Below are 13832 nucleotides of genomic sequence, written 5' to 3'. Positions count from 1 at the left end.
TAGAGGCAGGAAGATTGAACATTGCCACGACTTGGAGAACAGTTCATTATGCATGTTTTTAGAGAGATTAATTGTTCAGTGTGTATGCATATGTGCATGTGAGAGAGAGAGAGAGTAGGTGCATTGGCTTGTATCTGCTTGCACTCCTGGGCTTCACAGTAGCTCCCTGTTTGCTTTGCTTTGTGCCCAACAACACACACACACACACACACACACACACACACACACACACACACACACACACACACACACACACACACACACACCGTGTTTCTGTCACTGCTAAATTGAGCCGTTGTGTTTGTCATGTTGTTGTTTCATCTCCAGCCCACCTCTGTCTCACTGATTATTGGCTCGCCAACAGCTACTCTACCACTGTGTGTGTGTGTGTGTGTGTGTGTGTGTGTGTGTGTGTGTGTGTGTTTTTGTGTGTGTGGGTACACCTTAACACTGCTTAGCAAGGCTCTGAAGCGCTAATAGCATCTCTTTTTCTCTGTCTCTCTTTTCTCCTTCTCAAGTGGAGCAGCAATTAACAGAGACGACTTTGGGTAATCTAGGAATAAATTGTGTGTGTGTGTGTGTGTGTGTGTGTGTGTGTGTGTGTGTGTGTGTGTGTGTGTGTGTGTGTGTGTGTGTGTGTGTGTGTGTGTGTGTGTGTGTGTGTGTGTGTGTGTGTGTGTGTGTGTGTGTGTGTGTGTGTGTGTGTGTGTGTGTGTGTGAATGTGAATTCCAGTGGGAGGGCTTTGTTTCTTAACTCTTTTAATACAAGGTTAAATGAGGAGACAACAAACGGTAAAATCTGCAGTGTTCATTTAACCACCTGAACCCTAGCACCTATTCTGGGGGGAACATGTGCCAAAAATAGCAGACCTACAAGCTCGCACGTTGTGAGCTTATAGATCGGCTATTTTTGGTGAAGAGAGTTGGTGTATACAGAAAAAAGTACAGTTGTAACTCGGGTCCGTTTTACTAAGAATAGAGGGTTAAAGTGGTTAACTCTTTAACTACATTTCCTGTGCAGATATCCTATATGAGGTTCAAATGAAGGTTGGAGTGAGCAGTTGATGACGAGGAGGGGAAGTGAACAGAATGAATACTAGAACAAATAGATAGCAGAAAGCCGTCTGGTGTAATCGTCCATTTTATAATGAGGCTTGACTAGTCTAAGTTAAGTTAACTTTGGTGCGCAACACCGGCACACAACTAAATATAAATCATCGGAGGTGGAGAATAAAAAGGTGTTCACAAATGTGCTTGTGTGTAGGTATGTGTGTTTTGGCAATGGCATCTTTAAACTTTAATCCAGAATATGACAAAAAACTCGCCACCTCACCAATGACACACATGCATGATCACAAACTTACATTCACAAAGGAAGTCTTTCTTACCTGTACCGATTCATGTGTTCACTTCATTCCATCTATCCCTTTCTCCTTTACTGCCCTCATGCTGTGAGACACACACACACACACACACTCACTCACTCACTCACTCACTCACTCACTCACTCACTCACTCACGTACTGTACATTAACATGTAAGGCTACGACACACACAAACACACACACACACACACACACACACACCCTCCCACAGACCCCCTGGTGTGCGCAGGGTTCACAGTAGCGGTGTGTGTGTGTCTCCTGAGGCAACAGAGGGAGGATATGTGAATCTAAATAAAGCTATGTGTGCTTGGCTAATGAAACACACTGTATTCCCTACAGTCTCATCAGGAAAAAATAGGCTTTTATTAGAAGTGGAGCGACCACTGCTTCTGTTCCTTCTAATGACCAGAGAATATGGGGAGTGCATGACCTAATCGTACCGGCTTCTTTTTATGCCGTTTCTCATGGAAATAAAATAGATCTGTTATTCAAATGGCTCACGTCCAATGGCAATGACCAACTCTTTTCTGAGAACACAGCATGTGTGCAATAATGACCATCATGTACACCAACAATGCAATGTCTAAGGAGAACTGTTTTCATCGGTAGCTCTCTTCTCTTCTCTTCTCTTCTCTTCTCTTCTCTTCTTGCTTTTCCTGCGTCTCAATTCTTTATTTTACTACTTCTCCCTCTACTCGCTCTCTCTCCCTCTCCCTTTGCACCTCTCTGTCTGTCTGCTGTATTTGGCAGACAGGTTATTCTTGGTGTGAGGTCTCTATTCTCACCGGTCTCCTTTCACACAGGCATACACTTTGAGTAGTTTACACGCACGCACACACAGCTCTGCAGTGTCTACTGGGGGGGGGGGGGTGTGTGTGTGTGTGTGTGTGTGTGTGTGTGTGTGTGTGTGTGTGTGTGCGTATGTTCAGAGATCTATTGGTGGCCCACACTTTGGTCCACATCTGGCCTTCTGAACCAGGTCCAGTCCCAGCCCAGTAGAACTAGCCCAGTCCCAGCCCAGTAGGACTAGCCCCATCCCAGTAGGACTAGCCAAGCCCTCCTAGCCCAGTAGGACTATCACAGTCCAAGACCAATAGGACTAGCCCAGTCCCAGGCCAGCGAAGCCTAGACCACTGGTCTAGAGAGACAAAACGTCTCTCTAATCACAAAAATATTTGAAATATATCCTCGGCTGAGTTTGTGTTATTGTGGTGTGCTTTTGCAACAACATGAATTAAGAAAAAGTACAGAAATGTGTTTAATTAAAAAGGGTGCAGAGTGTAAACTGTGATTGAGTGGACTGGAATTTAATAGTGGAGAGTGGCAGGATATTTTTACTGGTGTTTATTTATTCATAGCTGGTGTTATTTATACATTGTCTGCTGGTTTTCCTGCTCTCTGCTGATATGTAGGAAACTAATGGTGTGTATTGCTATTTGATCCCACTACCGTTTCTACCTCCTGCTATGGGTTCTTTCTGCAATCTCACTACACACAGTCTACAACTGTCTAGTCCAGTGGTTCCCAAACAGTGAGCCGGGACCTATTTTAGGGTCAAGGGCCCATTGCTATGGGTCGCAAATAAATAAGCATTCCCCCCCTTTTTTTTGCATTATTATTTTAAAAAGATTTTCAAAAATCTTAAAAGAGGTTGGAATAACACGTTATTCCAACCAGTTCCTTTCCCCTCCATCAGGCGCCCCGGCTGGCCAGGGGGAGGCAGTATAGTGACCAGGATTGCTGCATGTTTTTGTAAGGGTACCTACCCTAGGGAACACGGGGAGAACATGCAAACTCCACCTAGGGTATGGGCACTGATGACGCGGAGGAGAGAACACACCCACAGCGTCCCCTGCGGGAATCGAACCCAGGACCTTCTAGCTGTGAGGCGACAGCGCTACCGACTGGGCCACCGTGCTCCTTAATATATAACAAAATTCTAAATTTTTCTAAATTAATGTCAGACTTTTTTTTTTTTATCCATGAATATAAAAAACTTAAGAAATTGTGAAAATAGCACATCAGATGGTTCTTGAGATGCACACACACACACACACACACACACACACACGCACACGCACACGCACACACGCACAGAGAGAGACATTGTGTGCATTTATAGATATATGTTCATAAATAATGCATTACATTAGACATTCCCTTCCTCACTACCTCAAGGTGCCTTGCCTTTTGCCAGGCTGCAGTTGTAAATAAGAATTTGTCACATTACACACATTAACCGCCAAGAACGTAGTCCTACGGTCCGTTAAATCCAACTGTTAAGCGCCGAGACCGTAGCCCTACGGTCCACTGTCTTTTCGCGCTAAAAATTTCCGGGTTCACTTTCGGAATTTTTTTGATCCACTTCCGGTTTGATGACCGGAAACGGAATTATTTGGGATCCGGTTTTGACGATCACGTCCGCTCCCATTCTACAGACGAAACTGAAACTCAATTCTCTTCCTGTAGTTTTTTCTCCTCGCATTTCACTGTTTAACGTAATCCGCTCTAACTACAACATGGATGCCCCGTTTGACACGTGATTTTCACTGGGAGATACGTTGAGATGTCGCGGATGTAAACAGACCGTGTACGGCTCAATCTTAAGGATTTTAACAAGATCTATGGCGACATGAAAAAAACAAAAAAACAACAAAAACACCTTGGCACTGGTGAGTACATTATGAGATTAACCTCTGGCGGTCGATGTGTTAATCTTGCCTGCCTGGTTAAATAAAGGTAAAATTGTGCAATGCAGGATGGTATAATAGCCTTGATTAGTAACCATCGGTTGTACCCTACTTTTCATAATACATTATGGGGTCCATTTACTCATTTTTACTCATTTGGTCTTATCGGTGACTTTGCTCACCAGTTCTTGTAAACTATGTGGTCTCAACACCATTTTAAAATTTTCAATTTAATGCATTGCTGGATTGACTGCAGCCTTATTGCACGTGACGGCACGCAGGAATTCAATGCTGAATGTATGTGAACAAGAACATCCTGTCTTCCCTTTGTATTGGTACTTGTATCTAGCCTGGTAAACCCTCCCTCCGGAAATCTCATTTCTATTTGATTCCAGGAGTGAGTCTGGCCTGATAGCCCATTCTGCAATATTGGCTGTGGGCTGGAGTTGGGCGGGAGTAATAACGTTGACTGACAACCCCTTCAGCCAATGATAATTTTCCCCCTTCAGCCAATCAGCAGTTCACCAGTCTAATGTGACGCAACGGGACTTTTGAGACGACCATGCCCAAAATGGGTTGCCTTATTCGGATACATGGGTGTCACTGCCCGCCCCTACCGGTTCTCTAAATTTTTATTTTTAAATAGGCTTTGTCATGATTAATTGACCACATATATGAAGTTAAACAACTAAATTCTATCCAAACGATTTCTTATAAGTAAATTCCGTGCCTCAAAATAGAAGTTAGAGAGCTTTTTGAAGTAAAAAAATAGCGGAGAATATAGCGGACAAGAAAAAGATGGCTGCCGTTCGTGTTTTGGGCTCACTCGAACTCGCCACCTGATTGGCCAACTGCCGCTGTCAATCACAGAACGATGTGCGACGACGCTGATAGGCTCGGTTAGTTGGTAATTCCACTAGAAACCCCCACAATGGGCTATCAGGCCAGACTCACTCCTGGAATCAAATAGAAATGAGATTTCCGGAGGGAGGGTTTACCAGGCTAACTTGTATCATGACTTCACAAGTGTCAGTACTCAGTAAAGAGGAAAATCCAGGGTACCGATATCCGAGTGGTTAAGGCACACCACGTATGCTTACCACATATGCTCTGATGCCTGACAGCGAGTCCCAGAATCGATTCCTGAGCCCAGCAGACCTTTTCTGCATGTCATCTCCCTACTCTCTCTTCCTGTTTCCTGTCTCTCTTCATTGTGCTCTATTGCCAATAGAGAAACAGCGCTTTAGTGACATAGTAAAAACATACCCTCCCCCTCATTATCATAACACAACAGGTGTGGGCATGAGGAGGAGGAGGGACTAGGACAGGTGGGTGGTGCTAAGGTGGTGGAGGAGGTGCTAAGGTGAGAACCAGGTATACTTAATGAACTGGAGGCGTGTCCACATAAAAACATAATTTTAACAATTTCTGTACACTTTTTTGAAAAAAATCTTCCTCCTAGTATAACCATAATACCTGATGATTATGTTTTTTGGGGGGGGGGGGGGGGAATCACTGAAAATCACGGCACCCTGTCTTTAAGGATTTTACTGTATATATTCTGCACCAGTGTCACCGAGCCCACACTTCCTGTAGCCTGCCGTACAGCTAATGTAAGGGGATATGTAAACAATGTGATTCATATTAAATATATTTTTGGGGTTTGTTGTTGATTTGTTTGTTTGGCACTGGTTCCGTCCTAGGGCTGGCTGTGTTTGTGTGGGAGGATGGGCCTGCAAAGCCCTGGAGTGTGTGTGTATGTGTGAGAGAGAGAGAGAGAGAGGGAGAGAATTCTTTTTCTATCTGTGTGTGTGTATGGTTGCCTGCAGGTTAGCAGTGGGAGGAGCAGCACTTTACTTGTTTGTTTTTTTGCGGTAAAGCAAGCCAGCTGGGAAGAGCTTGTGAATCAATACGGTACCTCATCACCACCACCACCCACAGCAATTTAATGTATATTATTTAATGCATCAGTATTGGTCAAGACAATGTATAGCCTGACATAGACAACAGCTTTATCCAGTTTTATCCGACCTAAAAATGTATGGGAGGGTGAGCATGTAGGGCTTTTGTGCATTGCTCAACTGACACTTGGACAGGACATGTGGCTTTTGCAGGGTTCAAATTAAAGTCTTTTTTTTTTTACCAATAGGCCAATCTGCTGCCTAATACACAGTAGAGGAGAACAGATCAGTGTTCAGATAAACATTGTTTATAAACTATATACAGATATGGTAAATTAGGCTGGACTAGTTAATTGACTAATTGAAAATTAATATAATTAGCAGTGGATATATATGGGGCACCCAGGTGGCTCACCTGGTAAGAGCAATGCACATACCACATAAATAATGGCCTAGTCAATCCTGCAGCTGGCCCGCATTCGAGTCCAACCCGATGCTCTTTGCTGCATGTCACCCCCCCCCCCTCTCTCTCCTGCTCTTCCTGTTTCTCTCTGTTCACTTTCTCTATCCAAAGTAAAGCAGAAATGCTGAAAGAATGATCTTAAACAACCGATTATAGATAGTGAGCTGGATGGATGGATACTAGTAGATACTTTATTGATCCAAAAGGAAATTCAAGGGGTCAGGTAATTCACATTGTGTGCATGTTTACAAGAAAGGCAATGAAGTATAACAAATAACATAACATTCAAGTAATTTAATAATTGGTTTATCATGTAAACAATTCTAATATGTGCTATTTCCATCTTATGAAAAAAAAATCAGACCTCTGCGTGAACATATTCAGCACTTTATTTTTTTCTTTTCTTCTTACAAATCTCTTTATTACATTTTTGAGCAGATAGAAAAGACAGCATGTAGACAAAACCAATATGACAAAGAGGTCTGCAATTTTCTGACATAAACAACATAATTGACAACAGTAAAAAGTAAATAAAGACATAACAAATATACTATATATTATAGATCAGATAAAACACAGCTCACACACTCTCACATTCAACCCAGGACAAGGAAGAGGGGGGGGGGCTCTACTCAATAAGGGTGCCAATATGGTCCAATAATGGTTGCCATGTTTTGTGAAAGGATTTCAAGGATCCGCCAAGGGAGAACCTTATTCTCTGAAATTTAATTCAATTAAGCACTTTCAAGATGTCATTTTTCATAACTTAATTTTACTGTCATTTTTGTGGTATAATTCAGGGGTGGACAACTTTGCCGCTAAATGTCCACACTCACTCAAGGGGGACACATTGCGTATGCTTACCTGCACTCTCACCAGTAGTATACTGTAAACCTCATCACTCAAATAACCCATAAACAAATGTAATAATAAGGGATTAACGATTATTAGTCAGTGTAACATGTAAACGGGTCATGTAAACTTGCGTGTTTGGAATTGGAACAGTGCTGAAATCAGTACTGTATCATTGGTCACATTCACATTAGATACTGATACACATTCTCAGTGATGGTTGTGGTCTTGCTGAATGCATTTAACAGTACAATCCTCTATTCATTTATTCATTTGTAACTTGAGAGTGTACATTTGGTTCCATTTGTACGCTTTCAGAGTTAAATGAACGCTGAGGATTTTGCATTGTACAGGGAATAGACAGCAGCTGAGTGTAGCGACCTCTTCTCTGCTACTGAGCTGTTTGTACTGGATGTGAGCAGCATTCTGATGATGTCACCACCTACTGTTCACAATCTCACACTGATTCCCTGTTGCCGTGTTTCATTTAACCACTTTCAAACTGGATATTTTGGGCATGTCATTATAGGTGGAAATCAAATTACGGATAAAAAAAAATAGAGAACATTTCAGATCTACAAGCTTGCGATGGCTTGTGATGTGACACGTCGTGAGCTTGTAGATCTGCTATTTTCGCTATTCATCGTAAGACAACATACATAGGGCTTAAGTGGATAAATTGTGCAATAAAAGGCATTTGTTTTATAACATTTCTCAGACATGGATGGAGTTGGGGCAGTGTGTGATTGTGGCTTCTTCGTGGTGTATGTTTGAGTACAGGTTTATACGTGTACTCAATATCTATTATATATATCTATTATATTCCATCCGCTGTGCTCTATGTGCTGTCACATAGTGCTGCACACTGTAGCAGAGATGTTAGAAACATGTGGAAAAAGTGTGGTAACTAACAGGGCCGTTTCCTCGCCGGTCAACCTGTTACTGTATGATGTATTGTTGGTTTGGGTCCAGAGTGAAAATAAAGGAATGAATCAATGTTTTGGTAGGCTATGTCAGAGAGCAGGGCGATTGCCAACACTTTACTGGAATCCCATGACTCTGTGTGTGTGTGTGTGTGTGTGTGTGTGTGTGTGTGCGTGTGTGCGTGTGTGCGTGTGTGCGTGTGCGTGTGCGCGCGCGCGCGCGCGTGCACTCAAACGCGCGGATTGGCGTGCAGACAGGGTTTGTGTGCTATATCGACACTAAAACTATATGGACGGTTGAAGGGAAGTCCAGCTCCCTGCTAGCGTTGGACAGCTGAAAATGATTTTTATTTGACTACTTTTTCAGGGCTGGATAAAGGTTAGCTTGCGTTCACAAAGTCCTCAATGTCATATCACTCGTTAATCTAATAATGGAGTAATTAGACTGGATTATATGGCAATTGTGAGAGGTCAATTTCAAAAGTCACCATCAAGCCTGATTCATACTCCATAATACGAAGGTGTGGCTTACTGAAACTCAGTTCTTTTTGGCAATCCACATCATCTTGCGATGGAGTATAAATTCAGCATTACAGTAGAGTGTTGCTTGCCAAAAAGTACTGATCTACAAGTGAATAACTTGTAGATCTGTAGATCAGTTATTTTTGGCAGGAGACACCCTTAAGTATAATTGAAGCAGTTTTGAAAATGTCTAGTTTTTTGTTCAAGTTTCTTTAATAGAAGAAAAATAAATAAAAGAAACAAGAACAAGAAACGGGTAAAATTACAGACTAAAATAAAATAGAATCAAATGTTTATTATCACATTATTATTATTTAAAAGATAGAAGTCTACGCTCCACAAATCAAGGTTAAGATCAAACTAGGCACACCGTAACAATTAGTTTGTCTTCCTACAGCCAGGAACAGTTTGGTGATTTATTACTTGTTTTGTCTTTGTGCGTCCATCCTTTTTGGCTTGGTTTGGAATAGCAACCCTCTACGGGGGAGAGCGAGGTGTGTGTGTGTGTGTGTGTGTGTGTGTGTGTGTGTGTGTGTGTGTGTGTGTGTGTGTGTGTGTGTGTGTGTGTGTGTGTGTGTGTGTGTGTGTGTGTGTGTGTGTGTGTGTGTGTGTGTGTGTGTGTGTGTGTGTGTGTGTGTGGTGATAAGAAGGTCTGATGATGACCTGGAGTAGGTTGATGGACTATGTGGTGGGGGGGGTCCTGGTGAGAGGTCAAGATGAGAGAAAAGCAGAGGGCTTTGAGCAGTGAAAGAGGGAGAGGTGAGAGAATTTGGGGAGAGAAAGGGGGGTGTACAGGAAGTCCCCATTGTGTGGTGGCTCCAGCCATTTCCTGTTTGTGTGGCAGCAGTACTTCCTCCTTCCGCTTGTACCCAGGAAGTCCCTGTCACATTCCAGCTCTGATCTCGTGTGTGTGTGTGCGCGCGCGCATGCATACATGAGGACAGTATTCTTTAGAAATAACAAGATTTATGCTTCCTTCAATGCAACTTACATGGTGAAAAAATACACCAAAGTGTGACAATAAGAACTTAAAAAAACAAGATAGAATACAAATACATAATCATAAATCAAGGATATTAAGTAGTAATCTAGCTATAAATCACACAAATCTCTGCTTATAAAGTTTGAAATGTAAAACGTTTAAAAAGTGTAGAACATTTTAGGTGTGCAAAATAAAAACATCAATATACATATACACAGACATTAGTGTAGTAGATTATAACCGTAGACTATCACATACTATACAATTTAGAGTTTGGAATTACATTTACCCTATAGGTTACTGAGGTAGAATATATAACTACAGTATATGTTATATATAGAAAATATGATATCCAGTAGTAAATGGATGAATACATTTGCAACTGGGATATACAGAATCATTCTCTGTGTCTGTATATCCCAGTTGCTAATTTATAATAACAAAAAAAAAAATATATATATATTATTATGATTATTGGTCTACATTTATGCAGCAGAAGGATGACTAAAGTACATACATAGTGCAATAATAATTTAAAAAAAACTCAAATTTGGTGCAATTTCGGTCTTGACATGGCCCTGGTTTGGTTTTGGTTTGTTGGTTTTGAACAGGACTCAAATGGTTTTGATCTTAAATGCACTGTAAGATGGGCCATATGTTGGAATCCCTCCGCCTGTTATTTTTTTGCTGTGTATAAAATGGTCCAGTCCTGACTTGCTGACACGCTGTCTCTCTTTTTCTCTCCAGCGGTGGAAGAGGGGGAGTCGTCAGAGTGCGGGGGGACGTGGGATGAATCGACTGTCCAGACAGGTAGGGTATACACACATTCACTGTTATAGGAGCCTTCCAACCAGTTTATACTGTATGTACACACACACACACACACACACACACACACACACACACACACACACACACACACACACACACACACACACACACACACACACACACACACACAAATTTCTAATATCAATTCCACATGGTCTGTAATGGCCTGCTCAGAGAGATATTGGGCAATGTTGGAAGGGGGAGAGAGATGAAGGTAGAGGGAAGGAGCGATGGGAAGATGGGGAGAGATGAGGATAGAGGGATGGGTGACGTTAAGGGAGGGATAAACTGGAAGATGGGGAGAGATAAGGATAGAGGGATGGGTGACGGTAAGGGAGGGAGAAAATGGAAGATGGGAGCAGGCGAATGAGGGGCAGCTAAACGGGGAAAAAGAGAGGGTTAACTGGCAGTCTGAAGAATGAGATGTTCTTACCAGAGAGATGCTGAGAGAGGGATGAAAACATGAAGGATGAGAGAGGGAGAGACAGAACACTGGAGGGAGAGAAGAGGAAACATTTGTGTGCTTTCACAAGTCCCTGTAGTCTGGTGTTGTGCAGAGAGAGAGAGAGAGAGAGAGAGAGAGAGAGAGAGAGAGGGAAAGGAACTAAAGGGAGAGATGTGGTTGGTTTAACTATTCTTGGATTTCATTCTTCCTTGTGGTTTCATTGTCCCTTTCTCCCTCTTTCCTTCTCTCCTCCCCGTTGACTGGTTGGCCTCCAAGTGTTTAAACCGTACTAGCTTACTTGGCTACTGCCATGGCTACTAGAAAAATAAATAAAACCTCATCACTAGCCTTTTAGGAAAATTACACCTAACCAATGCAACACTACCATACCACTCAACAACTGTACTGCCCTAATTCACTACACTGTAAATCGTTATACAGTGTGAATTTAACTCTAAGAGTTACATTATTTTCTTAGAGTGTAACAAATGTATTCTTACACTCTCTGGATTTCGAAGTGTATGTTTTACATATGCAGTTGTACATCAGGAGAAGAGGCAGTTCTATTTCTGAGATCAGGCTAAAGAACATTAATTTTCTTCATCGCAGATGACTATATGGGTTAACCATGCTATGCAAGTACAAAAACTAAACACACCTATAGAGACTATAGATGACAGCTGGCTAATTGAGACAGGCTACAGTACATGCAACATCGCTCCACTTGAGATGCAGGGCCATAAAATATACCCCTGCATCCCCCCAACACACATACAGGGGCCCGCCTCCCAGCAATGCAAAAAATATATAGATATACTGATATACACATACAGAATGTTACAGTATATATCTATCTATATCCATATCATATCTCTTATCTATGTATCTATCAAACACACACACACACACACACACACACACACACACACACACACACACACACACACACACACACACACACACTCGGAATGGCGGTGAGTTGGCTCAAGTGGATTTTGCTAAACAAGAAGTCACAATATGCATATTCGGGAGTGAGACAGTGTTGGAAAAGCTCAATTGTGACTGTCAGGGCCGGCTATTCTCATTATTGAAAACAGACGTGCTTACGGTCTTGACATGAAGCCTGAGGTACTGGACTTTGCTCACTGATGTGCATGAAGATGTGCCCTTACTCATCTGCAAGCTTGTCACAGCACAAAGAGATAGGGGCCCATACAGTACAACATGATTGTGATGTTCATTATTTGGCGAAACTATAGAGAAATGTCAATAAGCCCCGATATTCACAGCACTATACCAGTGTTAGTACATGTCCTTGTCCATTGTTAAGATCGGCCACAAAGTTTATAAACCTCCACCATTTTTCTTAAAAAGCTCTCATGAAACTCCAATGAAATTGGAGTTCGAAATGCATCACTAAAGAACAATCTTCTATTAGAGCACCTGCGCAAGCCACCTCACAGTGTGAAAGAGAGCATTTTGTAAAAGTAGGGCAAAGTCGCTTATAATTAGAGGACATGGCAACGATGAGTTTCTCTCTCTCTCTTTCCGTCTGTCGCCCCCCCTGTCATTTACTCCTAAATGTACTCAAATATTCTGAATTGGGCCCTAAATGTAATGTAATTAAGGGGGGGGGGAGTATTATATGTAAGTAGCCCCTCATTTGTAAAGGAAATGTACATGTAGTTAAAAGATCTTGGTAAATGGAATACTCGCCTCAAAACACGCTTGCCCCCATTGTTTTCGCGGACCAGGGTTTCTTGTATTCTTGTATTTGTTTTACAGAGAATAAGGTTAGAAATACATTTAGGGTTAGCCATAGTTGCACTGAGGTTAAGTGAAAGAATAAGGTTAGGTTTTGGCACCGTTTTACTGAGGTTACGTTTAAGAATAAGGGTAGGTTTAGGAATAGTTTACTGAGGTTACTTTTAGGAATACCAGGTGAATACCGCCGGATTTGCCCCGGGGCGACTGTGATTTGGGGCGAGCATTTTGATATGCCTCGTGTTGATGAAGACATAAAGTGGAGGCGCGCATAGCAGAACGACACACGCACGCACGCACACACACACACACACACACACACACACACACACACACAGCGCGGAGAAGTTATAAAGAGTTATGATATATAGTGCTGATTTGTAGGCCTATCTTATCAATGAAATGAATTAATGATATAATATAACAGAGGTGTCTCACACACACACACACACACACACACACACACACACACACACACACACTAGTGCTGCACGATTCTTGCTCAAATGTGAATCACGATTTTCCTCCATAAGAATTGAGATCACGATTCTCACACGATTCTCACACAATTCTCTTGTAAATATAAACATATTAACACATCGGGTGCCAAACACGGTCTGAACCGTGTTTGCGCAGAGTAGCGGTCCGGTGCCGAACATGGTCCAGACCGTGAAATATGTGTTTTTGTTTTTTTCGTTTTTCTCCACACGGGCGGGGCTAGAGCAGCTCTGGGAGTACCCATTGTGATCCTGAGAAGGATCGGCCAGATAGAGCACCGGAAACAAAAACATGGCTCCCATCCACTTCCCGTCTATTTCCTTCTTTAAAACGCCTATATCTCCGAATCTGTTATGAAAAAATGCTGGCACCCAATGTGTTAAGCAAAAAAAAAAGATTTTTTTTTTTTTTTATTAATTGAAAAAGAAATCGTCATAATTTAAAATCGAGATCGCATAGGTGTCTGAATCGAGATCACAATCTTTTTTCGATTAATCGTGCAGCACTAACACACACACACACACACACACACACACACACACACACACACACACACACACACACACACACACATCG

The 13832-nt window shown here is 42.1% G+C and overlaps 1 protein-coding gene across 2 annotated transcripts in view; it reads left to right on the top strand.

Moving 5' to 3' along the window:
• Nucleotides 1–13832, top strand: part of znf423 (zinc finger protein 423) — a 203660-nt gene that overhangs the window by 25121 nt on the left and 164707 nt on the right. For both annotated transcript variants that reach the window (XM_080437953.1, XM_080437954.1), the window contains exon 2: nucleotides 10466–10528. In XM_080437953.1, the coding sequence (XP_080294079.1) occupies nucleotides 10466–10528 (63 nt within the window). The remainder of the gene's footprint in view (nucleotides 1–10465; nucleotides 10529–13832) is intronic.

The sequence above is a fragment of the Gymnoscopelus braueri genome, assembly GCF_963280865.1.
Source record: "Gymnoscopelus braueri genome assembly, chromosome: 9".
Taxonomy (NCBI): Eukaryota; Metazoa; Chordata; class Actinopteri; order Myctophiformes; family Myctophidae; genus Gymnoscopelus; species Gymnoscopelus braueri.
This window is presented reverse-complemented; position numbering and strand designations above follow the sequence as displayed.